This window comes from Panthera tigris, chromosome B1, assembly GCF_018350195.1.
Source record: "Panthera tigris isolate Pti1 chromosome B1, P.tigris_Pti1_mat1.1, whole genome shotgun sequence".
Lineage (NCBI taxonomy): Eukaryota > Metazoa > Chordata > Mammalia > Carnivora > Felidae > Panthera > Panthera tigris.
The window spans coordinates 125,252,096-125,275,511 of NC_056663.1; the positions used below are offsets into that span (position 1 = coordinate 125,252,096).

General features: G+C 44.2%; 1 protein-coding gene across 1 annotated transcript in view; it reads left to right on the forward strand.

The window, feature by feature from the left end:
• The window catches only part of UNC5C (unc-5 netrin receptor C), a 305,644-nt gene extending 285,207 nt beyond the window's left edge, over positions 1-20,437 (forward strand). The window contains exons 15-18 of the mRNA XM_015542240.2: positions 7,500-7,649; positions 9,879-10,043; positions 16,247-16,425; positions 17,204-20,437. Of these exons, the coding sequence (XP_015397726.1) occupies positions 7,500-7,649; positions 9,879-10,043; positions 16,247-16,425; positions 17,204-17,369 (660 nt within the window). The 3' untranslated portion in view covers positions 17,370-20,437. The remainder of the gene's footprint in view (positions 1-7,499; positions 7,650-9,878; positions 10,044-16,246; positions 16,426-17,203) is intronic.
• Positions 20,438-23,416: the final 2,979 nt, after the last annotated feature.

Below are 23,416 nucleotides of genomic sequence, written 5' to 3' on the forward strand. Positions count from 1 at the left end.
TTATTTTTTGAGAAAGAGAAAGAAAAGAGAGAGAAGATGAAGTCATTATAGGCAGTATAAAGGCCCCCAAAGATACCTGTACACAATATTCAGAACCTATAAATATGTTACCTTACATGGCTAAAGGGACGTCACAAATATGATTAAGGGTATGAACTTCAAGATGAAGAGATTATCCTGGATTTTCTGGGTGGGTCTAATCTAATTACATGGTGCTTAAAAGTGGGGAACTTCAGGGGGCACCTGAATGAATGGCTTGGTCAGTTGAGTGTCCGACTTCGACTCAGGTCATGATCTCAAGATTTGTGAGTTAGGTTTGTGAGTTTGAGCCCAGCTGGGCTTGCCGCTCTCAGCACAGAGCCTGCTTAGGATCTTTTGTTTCCATCTCTCTGCCCCTCCCCCACTCGTGCTCTCTCTCCCTCAAAAAATAATAAACCATTAAAATTTTTTAAATGGTTTATTTATTATTGACAGAGAGAGAGAGAGACGGAGCATGAACAAGGGAGGGGCAGAATTCACACAGAATTCACACAGAATGTGAAGCAGGCTCCAAGCTCTGAGTTGTCAGCACAGAGCTTGACATGGGACTTGGACCCACCAACCGTGAGATCATGACCTGAGCCCAAGTAAGATGCCTAACCGACTGAGACACCCAGGTGCTCCAATAAATAAAATATTTTTAAAAAAAAAATTTTTTTTTTAAGTGGAAAACTTCTCTCAGCTACAGTTGAAGGGAACTATAACCATGAAGGAGAGACCAGAGAAATGTTCCAGTGGTGACTTTGAAGATGGAGGAAGAGGATCCTGAGCCCAAGAATGTAGTCAGTCTCTGGAAGGTAGAAAAGACAAAAAAGCAAATTCTCCCCTAGAGCTTCCAAAAAGGAAGGCAGCCTTACCAACACCTTGACTTTTTAGCTCAGTGGGTCTGGTGGTCAGACTTTGGATCTACACAACTGTAAAGTAATAAATGTGCGTTGTTTAGAGTCATTTAGGTTTATGGTAATTTCTTACTACAAAAATAGGAACTAATGTAGAAATCAAAGAATAACATGTTCAGTGGTGCAAAGGAATACAAGATGACTTCAGAAGCTCTAGAACAACCTAAAAAGTTCTATTGCTAATTACGGAGATGTGAGAGATCACCTTTTCCTTAGAAGTATGCCCAGAGGTGGACAAGGGACACCATCACTTCCTCGAGTGCCACACTCTGGCGTTTTGCTTTAAAAGTGTCACAAGGTGCCCTGACTGGGCAGGCTGGAAGTGGCAGCTCAGACCAAGCGTCCGTGGCAGCGGCAGCTGCGGGAGCAGCAAGCAGAGCCCTGAAAACCAAGTGACTTGACGGGAAATGTTTGCACATGGTCATGGGAGTCCAGCCTCGTTATTATGAGGGATGAAGTACGGCAGACAAACTCAGTGGGGGGAGCGCAGCACCCTGGTGTGAGCGCAGGAAGAATAGGTGGCAAAGTGAGGCAGTGGTGACCCGAGCAGGTGGGAGAGGTGGCCGACACTTGGATGTGCCCCACTGGGCTCCGCAGCCAGAGGCCCGCAGGCCAGAGGAGCAGTCAGCACGTGGGAACAGAGAGCAGCTTGGCCGAAAAGCTGGCAGGGCACAGCAGAGAAGGACAGCCGCTCTCTGTGGCCTCTGCCTGGGAAGCACGCAAGCCCACAGCTGTGGGGGCGACCGTGGATAAAGCCTCAGTAGCAAAAAGAGGAATTTCTCATCCCCGATGACAAGGGCAGGTCTTCACAAGGAATTCAAGAATTAACAGGAGCAAGGCAGGTTCCACGAAGTCTGAACGGAGATGTGATTTTTTTCTCAAACACAAGCCAGCACGACCCTTGAGGGTTGGTCTTCTGAGGTTTAGCGCATGGGCAGGCTGCAGGTCTGCTGGGTTTGGGCCTCGAGACCCCTGGCCCACGTGGTGCAAACGTGGTGAAGGCGGGGCACGGGTCTTGAACTGCACAACACAGTCTCCAGTGCTTGGTCGGGTGCTGGGGACAGAACGTGGAGTGCGGGTCCCTGTCTGCAGAGTGGCACGGCCAACCAGGGCTGAAAACCTGGGGAGTAGAAGGCTCACGTGCTCCGGTTCCCAGCGCCGCCGTCCCCGGGCTTCCTCCGCAGCACTAAGCACAGCCAATTCAAGGCTTTCTGTTTCCAAGAGTAAAGAGTGCACAGACAAATCACAGCCCCACAATACAGAGAACAAAGCCAGACAACATAAAACAAAGCCTTGATTTAACCTCCTTCCAACCTTCTTTCTTCCAGAAGAAATGTTAATGCCTTATAGGAGCTTCGAGTTTAATCACTTGCTTCCTCCTTTCTCTAGCTGATAAGATTTCTAATAAGAAAAGGAAAGGAGGGCCAGGAGGGCAAGGTGGGAAAACAGAGAGGGGTGGGGGAGCTAATGGCTAATGGCACTTCTTGAGGAACTGGAAGCTAAAACAAGTGTCTCCAACAAAGGAGGGGGTATGGATGGTTGGGAGCCTTGGGGAGAGAAGAGGCAGGTTTCTGAGTGAGAGGAGGGTGAGCACAGAGTGTGGGGAGCAGAGCCAGGGCCCCAGCACTGCACACAGTTCCTGGCAAAAAGTCCCCTCGGGCAGAGACTTCTCACATTCTTAAACAAGTGCTTCAAGTATCTCCAGTGCCAGCAGCTCTGTTGCCTGGGGGCTCTCCTGTGAGCTCCTTGAGAGACTGACACTCAAGTGGCCTGGAGGCAGATGTGGTCTAGCCCCAGCAATAATGCCGCACAAAAAATTCTGGGGTTAGGAAAACCAGAGTGTGGGAGCTGTAAGGCTCCTTCCACTCCCCTTGCCCAGTGAGGCCTTAATGAGAACCGATCCTCAAGGCTAAGAGCCTGGGAGAGCTCTGGGTACAGGCCAAAGATGCTCCCTTTGTACGTACGCACAGGCCTTTAAAACAGCTTAGATTTATTGTGGCTCTTAAGTGGCCCAGGCTAATAGCTTGGCATGGATAATGTCTTGGTTTAATTGGTTATTGTGCAAGCCGCTTGTTTCCACTGTGGAATCTCGTGTCCCTGCCTTTCGAGCGATCCCTCACGGGCCCCCTGAATCAATAGAGCCCTCACTCAGGGCCACTGAAGAGCCTGCGCTGGGCAGCCACGGAGCTGAGGAAGCAGCCATGCTGCAGGACTGCTCAGATCCCGGTGGGCACGGACTCACACGCACAGGGGCCTGCTCCTGGTGCCTTTACGACTGGGGTCTTGCGTGTGTTCCCGCAGAGAGATGGGCTAGAGACACCTCTGCCAATAACTGACTCCTGAGAGAGTCTTTTCAAGTTGCAGGGTGGAGACAGAAGTGACAAAGAAGTCAGAAAGTGACCTCTTCTCTTAGAAGCAGAGCAAGCTCATTAGAGCAACAGGTGGTCACCCAGGGCCAAAATAAGGCCCCGAGGTGGGGTGCTGCTAAGAGGGGGGGACGACCTTTGCAAAAGAAGATGACATTTAGATCTCTGAGAGCAAAGAGCCTAGATGATCCTAATTCCTAGTATGGCATTTCTTTCCAAGGTCACTGTATTTTTCTTAAGTCTAACTAAATCTTTTGACCTTAAATATATTTTGTTCTTGCTCTCTTTTAAGGTGGGTGAAATACCCTAACCTGTGATCCAAAGGCAACCTGTGGTCCAAATACCCTAACCTGTGATCCAGTCTGGAAGCTGTCTTAGAGCTAAGCAACAGCCATTAGGGTTACACAATTACATAGCAGTCTCCCCGCCGTGAGTGGTATAAGGCAGGGTCGGGGACTGGCTCAGCTGTGTGCCCCAGAGCCTGACATGCTTCCCGGCAGGGCATGTGTGTTTGACTGATGTTGAATGAATGCTCTCAGGAAGATTAAGGAGAGGAAAGCATTTAACTCTAAAGCTATATCTTATTGATTCGTACATTTGTTATTTTTATGTCATCTTACTTATGTGTATCATATATATAACAAAATGATTTCATGCAGAAGGAATACAGAAAATCAAGCTTTTTGAAATACAAGTTACAGCATATTTTTAACTGCGATCTGCTAAGTCATACATCTGAAATTATAACACTTAAGACCTTAACAATAGGAACACAAGCCTGACCATTGTATCAAGTGGGCTTGCTTCTTCCTCTGATACAAAATTTATGTAGTTGACCCTTGAACAATAATGAGAGCAATGGGCAACAACCCCCGTGCAACTGAAAATCTGCATATAACTTTTGACTCCCCCGAAAGTTAACTACTGTTGACTGGAAACCTTACCAGTAACGTGAATGGCGATTAACACATATTTTGTATGTTATGTGCTTTCCATACTGTATTCTTACAATAAAGTGAGCTAGAGAAAAGAAAATGTTATTAAGAAAATCATAAGAGAAAATACATTTACAGTACTGTTCATCATTTGTCCCCCCAAAAATCGGTAAGAGAACACCTGAAGTTCAAATCTGTGTTGCTCAAGGGTCAGCTGTATATGGGATTTGCTCTATGTGTTAAGTCATCTCTGACTCATGTAGTTGTAGATGATTTTAGTTTCCAAAGACTTGTTTTATTTATTGAATACAATATCTTTAATTCACATTTTAATATTTTCAATTTGTGCTTTGGTTCTTGAGTCTTCTCCTTTATTTTGTTATGTTTCCTTGAAGTCAAACATGCTGAGTGTGATATCAGTTGCTACGTTTCAGGGAACATTAAATTTAAGGTTGGTAAGGATATTCCTTACTGAATCATTTATTCCAGGGCCAATTTCTCCCAGAGGTAGCAGTGAAGAGCCAGCGGTCTCTTGTCAGAGAGGCCTCTGCTTTAAGCATGAGTACATTGCGATGGGTAGTTTATCTTTCACCAGGGTTCATGCCGAATCAAAGAGGGCAAAAAAGTTAGGTTCCTCCCAGAGAGGTCAGCAGCTTTGTTTGTATCAGAGAGCTTAAGAATGTAGAGATGTGTTCTTTGGCTCTGTTATCTTTAAAATGGCATTTTACTTGGTACTTTCTCTCAAAAAAGAAGAAGAAGAAGAGGAAGGAGGAGGAGGGGGAAAGGCTCAAGCCAGCCCAGTCTTTTCCCACAGTGAGAATGCTAAACATGACTTTTGAGATCAAGGCCAAAGAAACCAAGGACTGAGCCTTATTCTTGGGCTGACTCCAACCCAGACTTTGCATTCAAATGTGGTATTAGATTTCTTGACTCCAAGGTCATGGCCAATAGGCAGTTGAGGTTTTTTTCAATGGTCCTCCCCGCCAAGAAAACTGATAATGTTCTCCATATCCTCTGGCAATCTATGTTGATTGTAGGAATGGGGTGTGGATTATACATTGTTGGGTATAATTTCCTCCCAGAATACAATGCATCTTCTTTTAGACATCCCAGGGAGATAATTTGGACATAATGAAGATCTATAGTAATCAGATAATTACTATCGATTGCTCTTTAGACGTCTTGATGAGGTAATTAGGGTGTACTGGAAAGAAGCTAGAACTGATTGATTGGCATGACTGTAATCTCAAAGATTTCTAATTATGTTTCTTTTCTTCTAACGGCTTATAAACAAACATCATTTTAGCTTTAGAATTTGTCAGGTGCCAGGTTCACTGGGAACATCAGCTTTCCCTATTATGCTAACTAGACACCGAACATGATCAACATAAGCTCATTATGCCTTGCTGCCGAAGCAGAAGAAACTGCAATTAACCCTCACTTTTCTCATTCGTCTTCATTTCCACATGGCCAGATTCTTGTGGAGGAATGGAGGGTGAAGTGTTCCACGAGGAACGTGTGTGCAGTGCTGGGTTGGGTAGGTTGGTGTGGCTCAGTGGGGACCCTCGGAGCCCGCCGAGCTGTGGGTGCAGCAGACCCAGGGCACAACATATGTGTCCTGGTAGAAGTTTGACCGGTTGAGAGTTGGCCGACTGCTCAGACTCCTGTCACAAGTAATAGCTACTCATCAGTCAGCAAGGTGGAATACTCTAAATGTAAATATTTTGAAGCAGCTGGACCATGCTCGTCTCTCTGTCAACGTGCTGTTGCCTCTTCTCTTCCATTAAACACTAATTAGAGGAACCCATGTCTGAGACCATTTTCCACATGATCCTAGTATTTCCTACATCTTAGAGGACCTTTCAGCAGCTTGCATTGTTCAGAATAGTGGCCTGGCTCAAAGATGATGGATGCTAAGAACCACGAAGAAGCAGCTAGAAATGAGCTATTTACAGCTAATCAATGATGTTGGTAAGCTCTGCACTTATGGGGCTCCATGTGCATGGGTTAGAATTCATTCAACAAATGCAACGTGGATGTATTTCCGGGCAATCTGGTTCCCATCCTCACAATTTTCCACTGTGACCCATCTGTGCTCGGTACCCCAGTAGGTGCCTGATAGGTGCGTGTAGAAGGACCTGAATGAGCGCCTGTGTTCTTGAACCCCATGCTTTCAACTGAAATGTCACCAAAAAAATAAGTTAGTGGTTTGCATTTATATTTTTATAAAATCCATTATTTTCCTGAACGCTGAAAGAAAGGAAGGAAGAAAGAAAGATCACAAATTGCCTACATATGTGTGTCACTAAAACTTTTAAAGCGTGAGAGAAGCAAAGTACACAGGATGGTTCCAACCACAGAGACTCGGGATATTTTGTTCATTGGTAACTTATGGTTTGCTGCTGTTTGGATAATTGCAGCTGTACTTGGAAATGCTTCGTTAACTCCCATTAGCTTGTTTGAGGAATGGAAGTAGATTTAGAATTTGTCTTCATGTTACATCTTTATAGCATAAGTAAAGTTACATAGCAAATTTTTTGATCAGCTGTGGTTCTTGAAAGATGAGGCAATTGTTTTTCAACTTTGAGTAACTCTTTAGTTCAATATTCGGTGCTGACAGACTTTCCTAATTTGTATTAGTATATTTTCCTCTAATAGGACATATAATGAGTATATATATTTTTGATGATCAAGAAGTGTGCAATGGATAATTTTAAGCAAAAAATGTTATTATTTCTGTACGTAAAGAAACTATAAAAAATTGAAAAAATGCCCAAAATGAATTCCAGGTCTTTACTTGTTGGCTGGTTTTACCAGGTCCAAGACATGGGTTTGTTTTCTAGGGGGTTGCCCTTTAGGTTGCCCTAAAAGTTTATTGAAAATCTCCTTACTTCAACTGTTTATCTATATTCCTACCTCTTTTTTTCTTTCATTTGGAGTTCTTCCCATTTGGGGCTCTGATTGTTGTTTTCCAGGATTTGATTAAATCTTCCACTCATCCATTGGGAAATGCAGCCTGTACTGAATTTACTTCACAGCATATGATGTAGATTGTTGATGGTCAGGTGGATCCAGTCACATACAAACTGGCAGGGGCTTCAATTGGAGGGTCTCCAGGCTGCAGAAGAGGGAGTCTGTACCAGTTGGTTGTGGTGTGGGGGCGGCCCGGTGAGGAAACATTACACATTTGATGAGACGGCCGGCCAGCAGAAGACATACGATTCAGTGATTTGCTTTTGACTTTGGGCATGTCATTGTAGGAGGTATTGCAGCTTGAGAGACAGATGGGAGGACAGCTCCTAGAAGAACCTAAGGCTCTTCATTTTAAAGGCAGCACCCACAACCTGCGCCTGTCGATTCACGATATCACCCATTCCCTCTGGAAAAGCAAATTGCTGGCAAAATATCAGGTAAGGTTCCCAGGCTGAACCAAAGGACTGGAGACAGCTCCAAGAAAGAAGCCTAGGGGTGCCTGGGTGGCTCAGTTGGTTGTGTCTGACTCTTGGTTTGGGTTCAGGTCATGATCTCATGGTTCATGAGTTCAAGCCCGCATTGGGCTCAGTGCTGACAGTGCTGAGCCTGCTTGGGGTTCGTTCTCTCCCATTCTCTCTCTCCCTTCCTCTATCTCTCAAAAATACATAAGTAAACATTTTTAAAAAAGGAAAAAGGTCTAAAGTTATTTAGAAATCAGATATTACTCTCCTTGAAATTAATCCTGCATCGGTAGTTGTTTCTCTAAAATGGTGTTGAGTTTAGGATTTTTGAAAAATATTATAGAATATTTGAAAGAATTCTTTTCATATTTCTCCTTCAAATAATTGTACTGTTATTGTTTTATTTTTAGTAAAAAGGACTTCCAAGTCCATCATTTCATTTTCAGAATAAATGCTAATATCGAATTGACCAGAACAGCCTCAAAAATGCCTTCATAAGGAAAACCAGAAGAACCGTGTTATCACATGTGACACAAATTAGGCCTCAGCCTTGCTAGGAAAATACATTTACATTGAAAACTTGGAAGGAACACCAATTTGGAAGTGGAAATAGCACCTGAAAATAAAATGTGGTCAGGATTTTATTAAATAAGAGCATAAAAATACTGGTCCAAAATCTCACTGCATGGATACATGGGGAAAGCAGAGGCCTCTCCAAGGGTTGTCCATTGCCCCCCTACCCCCGCATCTCTGAGCCCGAGCTCCCAGGAGGCTGTGCAACGCAATCTCTAGCCTCATTCCCAGTCCCAGGAGATGCAGGCACACTTGGATAATCTGTGAATCCGTGTCTACATGCACGCAAATCCAATCCCACACCCCAGCACTGCAGCTAAGCTGGGTGCGACTTCCTGATATAAGTCAGTGAACATACTAAGAGTGAAGGGAAGGTTTCTAGTTCATTCTTAGTCTCATGTATCTAGTACTTAAATATAAACTGTGGGAAACAAACTTCTTAGCTTGCCAACAGTCTGAAGCTTTCATAAGGGGTGCATACCAGGCCCTTCTGTATAACTCAGCACTTGGTAGAGGGATCAGGCTTTTGACTTTCTCATTAAATATCTTCCTTTGCTTTCTTCTCTCTCTTATTTTGCAACTGCCATAAGACCCCAGAAATATTTCCCTTTTATGACCTGTATCCTTTGTGCAATCATAATGGAAAATACTATTTTAATAATAATGATAATCTGCTATTAGTTCAAGCTAAGCCTTGAACTGGCTGAATTTGTAACATCTTCCAGACACTCCTGCACTTTGGTTTATCTCATTCAACCCCAGTAGGTCTATGATTAGGCTACTCTTTCACTTACCTTTTCACAGATAAGGAAACTGAGGCACGGAAAGATTATCTCACCCCACGTCACCAAATAGGCAAGGGGAGAGTGTTCGCATTTGTACTGAATTTGGCTCCAGAGCCTTAGTTCTTAACCACCATTGTTCTCCCCCCACCCCCACCCCACCTTTTTTTTTTTTTTTTTAAACATATCAACCTTTTCTTTCCTTTATGGGAACAAGATTCTAGGATGGGCTCTTTAAGGTGGTCTAGAATTTTAGAAAATTTATGTCTGTTAGAGGCTTGGCGCTTTTTAGGCCAAGGATTTTCTGTGGCAGCTAATCGGCAGCCCACAGTTTCCCACTTGCAGTGAGTTCTGACTTTCCCCCCTGTCCTGTGCAGAGGGGGCATATAGGCATGAAAGCGAACTAGATCAGTGGTTTACCCTTTAGACTTTCTTTGCTTTTCTCCAGAATACCACGGCAGGGATTCCTTTTAATGAGCAATGACTGGAGTGTGTAGGTTTTATTTTGGGAATTGCTAAACTTTTGAAAAATCACTTACAATGGCTTCTTTTGTAAATGACAGAGAAGTGCAGACTGGTTAGGTAAATGGATTCTGGAGGCTGACCCCCTGGGTTCATATCTCAACTCTGTCACTTACTAGCTGTGGGATTGGAGGGTGGTAGATTTAACATCTCTGGGCCTCAGTTTTTTCATCTGAAAAGCGGGTTGGAGTGTCCCTACCCCTAAGCCTGTTGTGAGGGTGAAATAAGGTCACTTGTAATCCTGAGAAAAGGACTTGGCCATGCAGTGTCTGAGAGTCGCTTTTGGTATTAGCCCCTCATTGGTGGTTAACGTTTGTATACCCTTTAGGAAATTCCTTTTTATCATATATGGAGTGGGTCTCAAAGAAACCTCCACTGCACTTTCACCTTGGAAAGATTCAGCCTGAACACAGTGGAACTGGTTTGCAAACTCTGCGTGCGACAGGTGGAAGGAGAAGGGCAGATCTTCCAGCTAAACTGCACCGTGTCAGAGGTAAGAAGCTTTCTTGGCTGCTTCTGAAATCAGGGGAAAGAACGACCTTGGGAGGGAGAGGGGGTGTGGAGGATAAAGGTATCTCAGCATAGGCCATGTGGGAAGTCCTGAGAAGCTTCCTGTAGGTCCTATTTATTAATAGAATACTATTTTTAATGAACACAGGGAGCCAGATATATAAAAGAATATAATAGGAAATCCTTTTGGAGAAAGAAGGCTTTTATATTTAGTGACATGCATTTAAGGATCGTGTTCTAACTTTTTACAACAGATCTGAATTTCAAGTGTAAGGTTTAATTTAAGCAGCGTGTACACGGAGTAACTTTTCCCAGAGCGTCCCCTCGGAGCGCCATACTCTCCCCGTCCTCCTTTTGAACAGTAGAAACCCTGCACCCTGGAGGAACAAAGGAAAAGGAATCAGGCAAATGGTCAGAAGGCAACATTTCCTGGGGCCTCGAGGAGCCCAGCTCAGCGCTGCTTGCTGAACCACAAAGCGCAGGACTGTCGTATTTTTAAAACTACAGCGGGACGGCCTGTGATTTAAAAGACGGCTTCTCCCTCGCGGTGTCACGCGCGGTGACGAATGAAATGTGGCCCTGCGCCGTGTGGCGCGCTCCATGTTGCATTTGAGGGCTGTCTTCCATAGCAAACCAAGGAGGGGGGAGCCCGTCCGCTCCGGGATGCTCCAGCCTCCTTTCCCACAGCCTGCCCGGCCTCGGCCATCACTTCCTGCTGTAGTTTCGGGAGACTTTTGACTCATAAACAACTTTAGTCACAGACCCCGGTGACATTCATAAGGAATGATCTCGGTGTCAGGGCGCCATGGCAACCGCCCGGCCCTCCGGTGCGCAGGCCCGATCTCCCAGGCACACAGCACCACCCCTGCTGGCTCCGGAGGGTGTTTTCACTTTCTGGGCCCAGCGGGTCTGCAGAGTTCAATAACCGCCCAGCTCCAGGGACAACAAAGGCCGCGGAATTTGGGAGGGGGGCGAGGAGGTCTGCTCCTTTGATGCCTGCTTTCAGTTCAGTGCGAACGTTCGCGGCCTGATGAAAAGCTGGACGAGGCGCGGCCGCCAGTGAAAGAGAGCTGTTGGCGCGCCCCTCCCCCAGGGCCGCCAGCCCCACGCTGGGAAAAGAGTTTTGCATAGTGTAAGCCCAATTTAAGGACTTCCCTTGTCGTGCCAACGTAGAGGAAAGGTGATTTCTTTTGCAACTTGGTGGCGGTCAGCTCAGAGAGGCCATCCCTTCTGTGGCCTCGGAGGCCTTTGCCCGCGCGTGACGCACAAGCTCACATAACCAAGGGAGGGTCAGAAATGACTGGAGTCAGATGACTTTGGGTATTATGGGGCACTCTGCTGCTTTTACTTCTGGGTCACTGAGTCCCACCGTCGTGGTTAGCATTTGAATGCGGGTGCATGCGGCCCACAGAGGGGGACAGACGCGTGGGGCTGGGTACTGATGTTGAGGAGCAAGGCTCGGCTCTGAACAATTGATCTGGAGAGCCCTGAGCCCCCTATCCTCATCAAAAGCTCCAAGTAGGGGTACACTGTGACTGACAAACCGTAACCAAACAGAGAAAAGGCGCCATTTGTGGTGCCTTTCTCCCGCACAGCGCTGCTTCCTAGGGTCACACAGCTAGCTGGCAGGTGGGCTGGGGTTGCAGTTCCAAAGTGCTATCTTCCAAGAATGAGCTGACTTGCCAGGAATGTGCTGCCCCCGCCCCCCAGCCACCCACCACTCAAGGCAGTCACCAGCAGTCATTTATAAAGCCATAGCCCTTGGCCTCTCTAGTCAGGAAGGACCTGTTGCCCCCCAGGGAGACCAGGCTGTGCTTGACATAGACCATGGTGATGTCAAGAGCCAGACAGTTGTTCTTCACTGAGTGCTTTGGCCAGAGATTCCTGAAGGAGAGACAAAGCCTTTAGTCTCACAGAGATGGGGTTTAATAATGAAAATGTCTGAAAGAGTAAAAGTAGGGGCATGAATGCATGCCCAAATGTAAGTAATTAAAGGTTTTACTTTTTTTTTTTTTTTTTTTTTTTTTAAGAGGGATATAGGCAGAGTAAGAACAGGGAAGCTATTCATCAACACCAGAGGAAAAAGTAGTGTAGAGAAGAGAGGGAAATTTAAAGGCTCTTCAGACCTTCCATTTAGTTGTAGCTATATGCAAAGACCTCTGGTAGGAAATTCCCAAATGGACAGTCCCATGGGGATATGGGCCATTACTTAATCCCTCTTGCCTCAGTTTCCTCCTGTGTAAATTGATATAATAATAGCATGAAGTTTTGGGTCTGTTGTGAGAATGGAATGAGTGAATGGTAGTAAGTGCACTGAACAGAACTTGGCTTACAGCACATGTTCAGTTGATGTTCACCATTACTGCTCCCACCGATGCTATTAGGATCGCTGAATTCTTGAGTAAACTCTGCCTCTGCAAGCTGTGGCATCTGTCATCAAATTAAACTTTAGATTCCCTTTTTATCAAAATAATAAAATAAAACCTCTGCCAGCCACTGTAAAAAGAAATGAATGGAAAATAAATCTCAATAAGTAAATAAATAAATATTAGTCCTCAGGGTAAAGGAGATAGCTTTTATTCCCAGGCTGGTTTTTCATACCTTGCTTTAGTTCATAGCTTTCAACCCTGAAAAAGGTAGAACTTGAGGAGGCAGTATTAGTCAATTGTTTTACTAACAGATTTCCAGATAATAATAACAGTTATAATTTCCTACATTTGCTAGAATAATCTTTGTGTACATCAGTCTGCTGTACTCATCTCATGCACTTACTCTTCAGTTTTCTAGAACCCGTTTAAACAATCTTTAGGAAAATCTAGTTGCTGTTGTTTTGTTTTGTTTTGTTTTAAGAAAGAGAGGGCACAAATGGGGGAGGGGGCAGAGGGAGAGAGAGTATGTCAAGCAGGCTCCATGCTCAGTGTGGAGCCCGACACGGGGCTCAATCCCACGCCCCTGGGATTGTGACCTGGGCTGAAATCAAGAGCCGGATGCTCAACTGACTGAGCCAGCCAGGCACCCCAGGAAAACATTTTTTTTTTAAGTGGCTTTAGGAAGAAGAGTCAGAGTATGGGAGTGGAACGTTATTTCCACTGCCCAGTACTGAAAATGTGTGCCGTCACCCACAGCAGCTGTTCGGCTAATGTTGAAAAATCGTATGTCTAACTAAGGGAATCATAACATCAGAGACAGATGGTACCAATATCATAAACGATTATTGTAATAAGCATTCCATAAGAGTAAACTCTACTGTTACCTGGAAGTAAAGGAAGAACTAATATCTGAAGTTACTAGAAGAAATGGAAATGGAAGTATAGATGTATATTTTTCTTTTACCTCCAAGGCTGGTGTCAGCCATCTGGTAAGAGACGCAAAAAAGTTGTGCCCTATTGGGCTAATTTCATCCATGCAGAAATAAATAGGCACAGCAGACAGGGCTGGTGACTCAGACTTGGAAGGCCCACATGAAGTGGTAACGGTTTTTACTCATCAGGAAAAGGTTGACAACAAGAATACATGAACAAACCCTCCCGAGAGGCATGCCTGCCTTTACCTGGCCTTTACTTCAGGATTTAATGGTGAGAAGAGCCGTATTATTAGCCACATTTACCTGGAAGGATGCATAACACACTACTCTGTGGGTTGGGCCTCTGTCGGGATCTCTGTGGGATGGGCCTTTATCCCCTTTCTGTACGAGGAAAGATGTTTTCTTTCATTTCACCAAATTTGAATTGAGGAGCATCTGTGTGCAGGGCACTGTGCTGAGTACCAGGGGGATTCTGAGGATGACAAAAATACCCTCATCTCCAAGAAATTTAAGGAATCAAAAGAAATAACACATAAATATGGCCAACCTGCCCAGAGCAGATGTGTGGACCGGGAAAGGTGCTGCAAGAGGTCCCAGGTTGGTGACTTTCGGTGGGTTTGTTCAGGGGAGGTACCCCAACATGTGTTTGGGTCCAGACTTTGAGGGATTTACCCAGCAAAGAGTAAGGGAAAGGGCAGAACTATCAGAGGTCCATCCTTTAAAAAGGCACTAGGAAGAGTGAGTGGTCCAGTCTGAGGAGAGTTTGAGTTCTGTCCAGGCAACATGAGACCGGGTCAGACTGTGAAGTGGTGGGAGAACGGGAGGATGGGCCCCTACTGCATGTCAGGCCTGGACCCGTACTATGCAGGCATCGCCCCTCAGGCCTCATACCACCCAAGGGGGCAGGTGGCACAGGTATCCCTCACTGCGGGACTCCATGTGGTAGGAGGAGCATTTAAGGCTTTTTAATAAGAAAGAAAAGGGAGAAACATCAGCGTGGAACTTTGGGAAGATTAGTCTGGCATAGACCACAGGTAGTCAGTAAGGAGATGTGGCCAACAGCAAGCATACTCTCTGGGGAAGCAAGTCTGAGCTACACAAAGCATACTCCTTGTTGCTTCAGGCGCAAATTTAATCTTCACTGCCAGCAAGGGATAGTCATACCTGGGGATATGCGGCATTTCCTTCTAGGCTCTGTTGTTACTGTCCAGATAGGAAGCAAGCAGGATCTCAGCACGGGTGATGGCACTAAGCTGTGGAAATACCACGTGATTTCTCTTCCCCTCCACCTCCCAACCCATACATACATCATTTTTGCCTAATATGAGTGTTGAAGTCCTTTGGTTCAGAAATCCCCAACACAAATGCATTGATAAACACCATCACCTGCCCCTGGGTCATTCTTCTGCTCTCCTTTAAGTCCTGTGCCCTTGAGGTCAGGATTCCTCTGTCTTCAGGGTCCCTTGGAAGGAACTCTGTCAGATGTGGGGAAAGATCTACAAGTCGTGTCTTCACTGGGGGACCCCAAATCCCACATGTTGCTAATGTGTTTCATTCATACCAGTCTTTTAACTGGCATGTGCTGGAATGAGCACAGAGGAGCAAATGGAATCCTCAGTCTCCGTTTGTCAGTTTTGGGGTTTTGAGGCCAAATACTGTGATGGCGGCCAACCCCATCGTGTGTATTATGGCAAAAAAAAAAAAAAAAAAAAAAAAAAAGTTTTGCTCTAATGTGCCCTCCCGGCCCCTGGATGGACCCTGTGCAGTGGGATTGCACAAGCCGAGCCGTGAGCCTTGGCAGTTGGCCCCAGAATACAGAACGTACTGTCACTGAACACTGGGACACAGACAGCAGTGATCCCCACCGGGCAGGAGCAGTTTGGGGGGCTCTGGACAGTGGTGGCACTGACCCCCTGAGCCAAGCACTCTGCAAGACACCAGAGACTTCATGATGACTGAAACTGTGTCTAGTTTATCCTCCAGCAACTAATTATGTACACCAAGGAGTTACCTGCTCTGAGAGAGAGAGGGAGAGAGAGATGACATTTAAAGTAGATTAAGTGGATTTTCTTTTATTGCTTTAATAGTTCCCAGGCAACATTTGCTTTTGCTTTCCTAACCAGCAGAAGTGATCAGAAAATGATTAGAGTTTCTCCTGCAGATGAAATTCAGATTTTGCATTTGTGCTGTTTTATGAGCTGAAACTATTTTAAGAGCCAATTTATGATTTTCTCCCCTAAAATTAGATTGAACAAAAATAAGGGTGTACAGCAATTGGAGGATGCCATTAGCAGCTTGCCCTAAGGCAATCTACTGTGTTCACCATTTTCTGTAAAAAATTAGTCTTAATTTGATATCATTTGGAGGAGAGCTGTGTTCCATTTCATTCAACAAAAGCAGAACTGACTCTTCTTCTGCAGAGGTTAGAGAGAGAATTTACTTGGGCATTTGCCCAGGGCATTCCCCTCAGGGTCAAGACAGTTTCTAGAAGCTCTGAACTCCCAGCCTTCTAATCTCAGATCTGTTCATTCACAAAGAACTGCCCTTTCGAACATTTCTCCCCTCTTGAAATCTAAACCTTTAGGAGGATTGATAGTCCTCTCCCCTCTTTCATCCTGAACGGGATGAGAGAAAAGCTGCTATCGAATCCCACCAGAACTTCCACCAAGCCCAGCCCAGAGCGAAAACCTATACATTCAAGGCTATGCAAAGTCAGCACAGAAGTTACCTCTTCTTCTCGGCCAGGTCAGGTCCCGGCTTTCGGACAGGAAGAGGCCATTCTCTTCTTATTGCGCAAAGCAAGGCATTATGTCGATTGGTTCAATAGAGATTGCTTTTGTCTTTGGAAATAATGCTGTGTTGTTCCTGTGCCCAAACTACAGGAGCCTACTGGCATCGATCTGCCTCTGCTGGACCCAGCGAGCACCATCACCACCGTGACGGGACCCAGCGCTTTCAGCATCCCTCCACCTATCAGACAGAAGCTCTGTAGCAGCCTGGACGCCCCGCAGACGAGAGGTCATGACTGGCGGATGCTGGCCCATAAGCTGAACCTGGACAGGTGGGTATGGCTGGGCTCCTGTTTCTGTTAGACACAGAGCACCCGGGCTGATGCCCGTGAGACTTAGGGCAACCTTTGTTGTTTTCTACCCATACACCTGTTTACTTTTATTTTTACCTATTTACTTTTTGTCATTCTGCAAACCCGTATTAAGTGGCTTCTTTGCATCTTGCATCTTGGTCTCACAGACACCTTGTTGAGAGATATCCTGGGCTTATCTGACAAGACAAGGATCAGGTTTTGTGATCCACTTTGCAAAGCTGATGGGCTAAATGGCCCTAAATAATATATCCATTCACTTAAAGTAATTGTTATTCCTCAACTCCGGTTGAACAAGAGCTGATGCTTGATGGTTAATTAACATGCTAATCACCGCATTGATACTGAGTTATAAAGAGACCTCAGGAGCCCTTCTTCGTGGAATGTTGCCATCACCACCAAGCACAAGACATGGCATGATCTGTCAAAGATGATCAGAGCCTGGGTTGGAAAGAAAACATAAGTGTTTTGATTTCCTGTTTAGGATATGACCCGTAGACATCTCGCCTCTTAAATTATCTTACTCAGAGTTGAGGTTAACAAAGTTAAACATCACATCTGTCTGGGGCTGATCTAATTAAGCATGTGCTAGTTATTTAGGATGGCTCCCTGTAAACCACAGCTTCTCCAGTGGGACCCGGATACTTAAAAGACAAATGGAGAGACGGAAGGGTTTAGTACAGAGAAAATAGGTCTGTAAATCTCACCCTTCAGCACACTCTCCCATTCCCAATTACAGGTACTTGAATTACTTTGCTACCAAATCGAGCCCGACTGGCGTAATCCTGGATCTCTGGGAAGCACAGAACTTCCCAGATGGAAATTTGAGCATGCTGGCGGCTGTCCTGGAAGAAATGGGAAGGCATGAGACAGTGGTGTCTTTAGCAGCGGAAGGGCAGTACTGACTCGTGCTGGGACTGGAAATGAAGGACGGCAATGCACAGGGAGTCTGTGGCCGTCCAGGCCATCGCAGTTGAGAAGGAAATCCAGAATGGACCCAGACCGATGAGTTTCAAAGGCAAGACTGCAAGCGGGAGAGAGAAGGAAAACATAACACAACTGCTGATACACGTGCCCAATTTACTCGGACATCATCACAGGAGTTAAGAACAATTGTGTAAATTTGTACCTTGAATTTAGAAATCGACCTAATTTTCCTCTTAGTTGGGCTGTATGCTGTGTGGTACAGGATCTTACAGTTTCCTAGGAAACGCTTTTTATTGCTATCCAGGTATATGGATAAACTTTCTTAACAAACCCAATTTCTACAAACGTTGTTTACATCAAATTGGACAGGGATGCGGACACTGTCCATGGCTCGTTCTATTTTTGTTTAAATCATTTGAAGTTGAAGCTGTGGACGGTTTGTTGTGTCTATTTCAGATTAGTAATTTACAGAGAAATCACAGACTTTTGCTACAAACTGTGTGCATCAAGTGTCTCAGATAATCCTTCCATTGGTGTTCCGTTTCTAGAACTTGTAGAACCAGTGTTACTGTTTGTATCAGGGAGGTGGAGAATCTAAGTGTAAAGGAGAAATAACTAAGACTCTTTATTCCTTGAGGGCACCCATCTGGTGCCCTCCGGGAACAAAGCTGTAGCAATGCAGGGAAGACAGTGATTCATGTTCAGCCACACAAACAAGCATTTCTTCACCACGTGTGTGTTTGTAATACGCAATTTGAGGTGTTTTTTTAAAGGTATCATTATTATCATTATTATTATTAATGAGTATTTACAGGTATTCTAGTAAAAGGATTTTCTTTTAGCTTCTGTTTTTGTTAGCAGTACTGTTAGTATTTAGATATTGACTAGACCTGCTTCACTCTTCTCACATAAGGTGGGCGTGGTCACCAGTTTAATTAAAAGGCTTTGCTTCCTTGACCTTTTATCTTTCTTGCATCCTTCTGCACCAGAAAGATAGTCAGTGCTCACTGGCTTTGTCAGTCTCTTCTTTCAGCTCGCTCAGGCAAGGTCTTTCTCCTCCGAGTCTTGTTGGAAGAAGCGTTCTCTATTAAAGTTCACTGAATATTGTAGTTATGTGATTGCACACTGACTCCCCCAGGGTACTCTGTCTACTTTAGAGGCAGTGTGCATAGAGGAACAGCCTCCGAACTGGCAATCGGAAAACCAGTTCACATTCTGGCTTTGTCATTGTCTAGCTGTGCTACCTTGGGAAAGTCATTGAACCTCCCTGGACCTCAGTTTCCTCACGTGTCCAATGAAAGGGTGGAAGCATTAGATATTCTCAAGGTTCTAAAATGCTAGACTTCTGTGATGTCTCCAGTCTCATTCATCAGTCTGAGGCCCACACTGGACGCTGACCTGGATCAATAAAGAGCTAGCTAGTCTCTTGCCCAGGCTACAGTATGCCTTCCAAATGGTTCCAGCTTTGAAGAGGATGATCCTTACCTGTAACCTATTTGTCATGCTTCCCAGCCTCGTCTTTGTGCTGCTCACCAAGAGGTGGCATCCCTTTATTATCATTTTCTTTCCTCTTTGGGGACCACTTGCCTTCCTGACTCGTTGCAAGTTATGTTCTATTATTGTCTTAATCAAACGTTTTTAAAATTAAAAAAAAAATTAACCAAAAAGTAGTCAAACGACTACTTTGTGTAAACTATGGTATTTCCTGAGAATTATCACAGGCCCTTGGTTTTAACCCAGGGACTCCATTCATTCAACAGGTGGGAAATAAAGGGTCAATAGCCCAGAAGCCAAGCCACGACTGAACAACAAGCACCCATGTGTATGAATCAGAACCTTCAAAACATGGCCTTGGTTCACTTTTGGGCTAGAGGTATAGAGGTTACTGACTGGCATTGAACGAGAAATCATTTTAGATATTTTCCTCCTTCTTTACCCATATATTTCCTCTTCTATTTTGGTGACTTCTTAGTACGCCCAAGATTCCTCAAGGCATCCTCATCATTGAGGAACTACTGATACCTTGTTATGGAGCCTCTTCTCTCACCGTTTTTGTTTCTTATCTTCTGTTTGGGGCCTATTTTCCATAACCTGTCTCTCTCAGGCCACCCCTGCACCATAGATAAAAACATGTTACACTTATCGTGAAAGGAAGGGATTGCAGTAATAAATAAGTTCAGTGGATAATGTTTGTACCAATGCGTATTTGACCAAAAGATAGTAACACTGTATGCTACGTAAAAAGATTTTTAAATAGATATTTTTTTACAAAGAGGAGGACAAAAAATTGCTATTGTCCATTACTTCAGTTTGAAATAACTTCTCAAGATTGCTCATCAATACTGGTTTGGGGAGCTGTCATCTGTGGAAATCAAGAATTAGAAATCTGAAGGATGTTCAAAGGAACTTCCATGCCTAGTGGAAAGGAAAGAGTGGTTGATTCCTTGTAAGTGAGGTACTCATCTGTCATGGAACCTGTTATGTTCCCCATCAAGTGAATGGCAACTCCCTTACGTACAACACACCATTCATGTCCAATAATTTTCCCTACGAATTCTGATTTCCTTTTCCTTTGGAGTAAAATAATAGCAGTTAGGTTGCTCTCAAACTTAGAAGGTCCAGATTCAACAGTTCATTTCATAGAGAGCCACTCCATCATTCTATGTGACATGTCCTGCCTTTGATTCCTAGGGTTTCTATATAGCTTGTGAGGAAGGACGCGCTTATTACTTCTTTGGGATGGGGAAAGAAACTTATCATTTGTGCATAGTGCCATCTAGTGGTGCACAACGCAATCTATCCTAGTGTCACATAAAAATTCACGTAAAGTTGTTTGACAAAGGGAATTAATGGCTAAAGAGTCAGGATCTTTAGGACACACGTGGGTAAATTTTCACTTCAAATCTATAGTTTTCTTATTGTCACACTTCTTTACTTAAATCACCCATAAAAATTCCATGTCACTATGAGGCTAGTACACCAACTCTTTCACACACAGTATGTATCAAGTTGGTTTGGGGTAATAGGAATGATAGAAATAAATCTGTGTATAAAACAGTTTTTGAAGAGTTGTCATGTTTAACATTTACATTTTTTATTGAGATTTGGATGTTTTAAATCTCCTACATTTAGTTTTCTAATATTTATTTTTGGAAATGTAAGAAGAATCCACTTACAAATAAGTTTTATATATGCAAATGACAGAACTGTGTCTAAGGAAGGGAGATTTGTGATTGGTAACCAGGACTGGAAGGAAGATTCCTTTCTGCTGAATGTGGGTGTCTAAAGGCAGAGGTCTCATCCCATTTTCATTTTATTCTCACCACATTCATTCAGATTTCCTTAGTCTGATCTGGAAGGAATAAAAACTGGATTCAGTACTGGTAACTGGACACAGGGTGATGACAAACATGTAACAGAGAACAGCCTTTTCACAAACTGTGTGGACACCAATGTGGACACTCACCTCCGCTACAAGGAAAAAATCCCCATCCTCAGATGAGTTCTTCAAAGGCAGGGCAATATTTTGGGTGAGGTGTCCAATACTCAACTGTAAAACCATTGCCCATTTTCATATGTACTATTATTTTAGAGATATTACTCTCTTAACCTTTAAACAGTAGAGCCATTCTTTAGGAAGAAGTCATGGAGACTGAGTTTAGGACACTCTGGAAATTAGATACTCTGTAATTTTTTTTTTAAGATATTTATTTCTCATGTAAGTTAGATACCTTCAAAGTAAGCATTCAGATGGTGGAATCAAGACTTTTTACTTCTGGAGAGAAGCAAACGAGGCTCTCGTCCTTTGTATCCCCGTGTGTATGACTGTCAGGAACACGGCGGATATGCTTTCGGTCCACTTCTGTCATCCACGTATGAGGAAGGGAGCCAATAAGGTGATCACTAACTTCCTAGAATTCACAAGCCTTTGCCAGTATATGGTCTGCCCCCATGGGGTCAAGCAAATAAAAACTATATAAGGACCTGCAAGAGAGTGTAAAGAATGTAGAAGAAGTTTACATGTTGAATTTTCAGTCTTGAAGTTGAATGTGAGTTTTCTTTAGCTTTTGCTGAGCAGTTGCTCTGGACAAGTTATCTGTTTCACATAGAGACCTCAGTACAAGTCCAAGGGCCAATGAGGGAATGACCATGGAAACAGCTGAAATGAAACTGGGTTTTATCCATCTTCTTTGAGAATAGAGGAGCTTTTGTGAATCAGAATGTTGTTGCTTAAAGCCAATTATTTGTAAAGATGATAGTGGTCAATGAGCATTAGATTTTATAGATCCAATAAGGAAAATATTTTTATTATTATCTCAAGGTAATAAGACATTTTTTTTACCTTCCGAGTGCCTCATAGGACCAACTATTACACTTTGGGTTTTTTGTTTTTGTGTGGTTTTTTTTAACCTTGTTGAACTAATGTTGAATGAAATCCTTAGAACTTTGACTCTGTGCAATGAAGTGCTGTTTCTCTACCCTAAGAAATATATTTGTATAATCTCTGGCTGTAATGATCACTTTCAAAGATTTCCCTTGCATTCTCTAACGATTTTTTTTCAATGGAATAAGTCATAAGGGGAATAAATATATTGCAACCAATGTTAATTTAAACCTGTGTCCATACAGGTTAAGTTAGCTAAATGGAGTCATAAGTATTTCCAGAATTCATGCCTAAAACCTGCTATTTTCAAAAGGCAGGGGTGGGGGGAGGGGGGAATGGCAACGTATGTCACTGGGTAGGTTTTCCCTGTGAACTAAGACTAACAACTTTCTGATCCTTCAGGCTTACTGGCCTTGTGCTTGCCCCCATTTTCAGAAACCCTACTTAAAAAAAAAATCTGTCTTCAGAAGAGTTCAGGGCTCCCAGCTTTTCCAGTAGGCTTGTCCCCTCCTCCTATTGATTTGTGGTGGGATTACTAATGAGCTCATTCAACCAAATGTAACATATGCTCCTCGACCGATTTTAGAATGGCTGAGGGAGGCATCACCAAGACAAACCACTAGGAACTCCACAAATGTGCTGGTACACAAACCCCAGCAGCCGTCAGAACGCACTGTTGGTAAGAGGCTGTTTCCCAGCCAGCCATACACTTAGACTCGCGGGGATTGAAGAGATCTTCCAGAATCCAAAGTTGGGAATCTCTGCAGAATGTCGCAAGAGTTGTGGCCGGTACACCAGTTGTTCAGAAGACAACGAGGAAGCTGCCCTGAGACACAGTCAGCTGCCCACCAGCCAAAGTATTTGGCACTGTATACCAGCCTCTTAACATGCCATTTGAGATTTGTGCCTCGGCAATATTGTAAATTGCCGAAGGCCATCACACTTCAGGGCCCATTATAAATATTCTCAAATTCTATGTGTCATCCTTCAATTCCAAAGATCTGTTGGAATTGGGGCTATCAGAGCTGCTGTTGAGCCTGATGGCGCTGACCCAGGGTGCAGTAACCCTCATTTCTGGAGTTCAGAATGTGAATCATAGGCCGGTATCTCTGAGTGGTAGCCTAGGAGTTGATGAGCCATTGACCTCTGCACCTCGGCACGATGGTGAGGCAATATCCAAGAATCGTGACGTGAGCTATCTTCTCCAGGCTAAAACAAACCTGTTTTAGAACAGCTTAAAAGAGCAAGAAATCTACAGCCAGTGGAAAATGCCTTTGCCTTTTTATACTCTTAAGGTCTCATATGACGCCTGTAATCCTAGGGGCTTAAGTTCAAGTGCGTACCCCTCCAGGCCTTGGGAAAGAAAGAGGACAGCAATCAGAACAAGCTGAGTGGTTTGCGTTCTCCCCCTCACTCTTCCCTCAATCTGCTATTGGTACCGAATCCCTCGCCCTCCAGACAGAATGCATTCAGCCAATTGCAGGGAATATCATCAGTGTGTGTGTGTTGGGTGTCAGTGTTGTACATGTTCACCGAGTTTAACGTTGAGCTGTAGCAAGTTGGTGACCTTCCGCTTCGCTCTTTCTAAAGAAGACAGGCAGTGTTTGTCAGAGAGAAATCCCCAGCAGTCTGTGTTGAAGA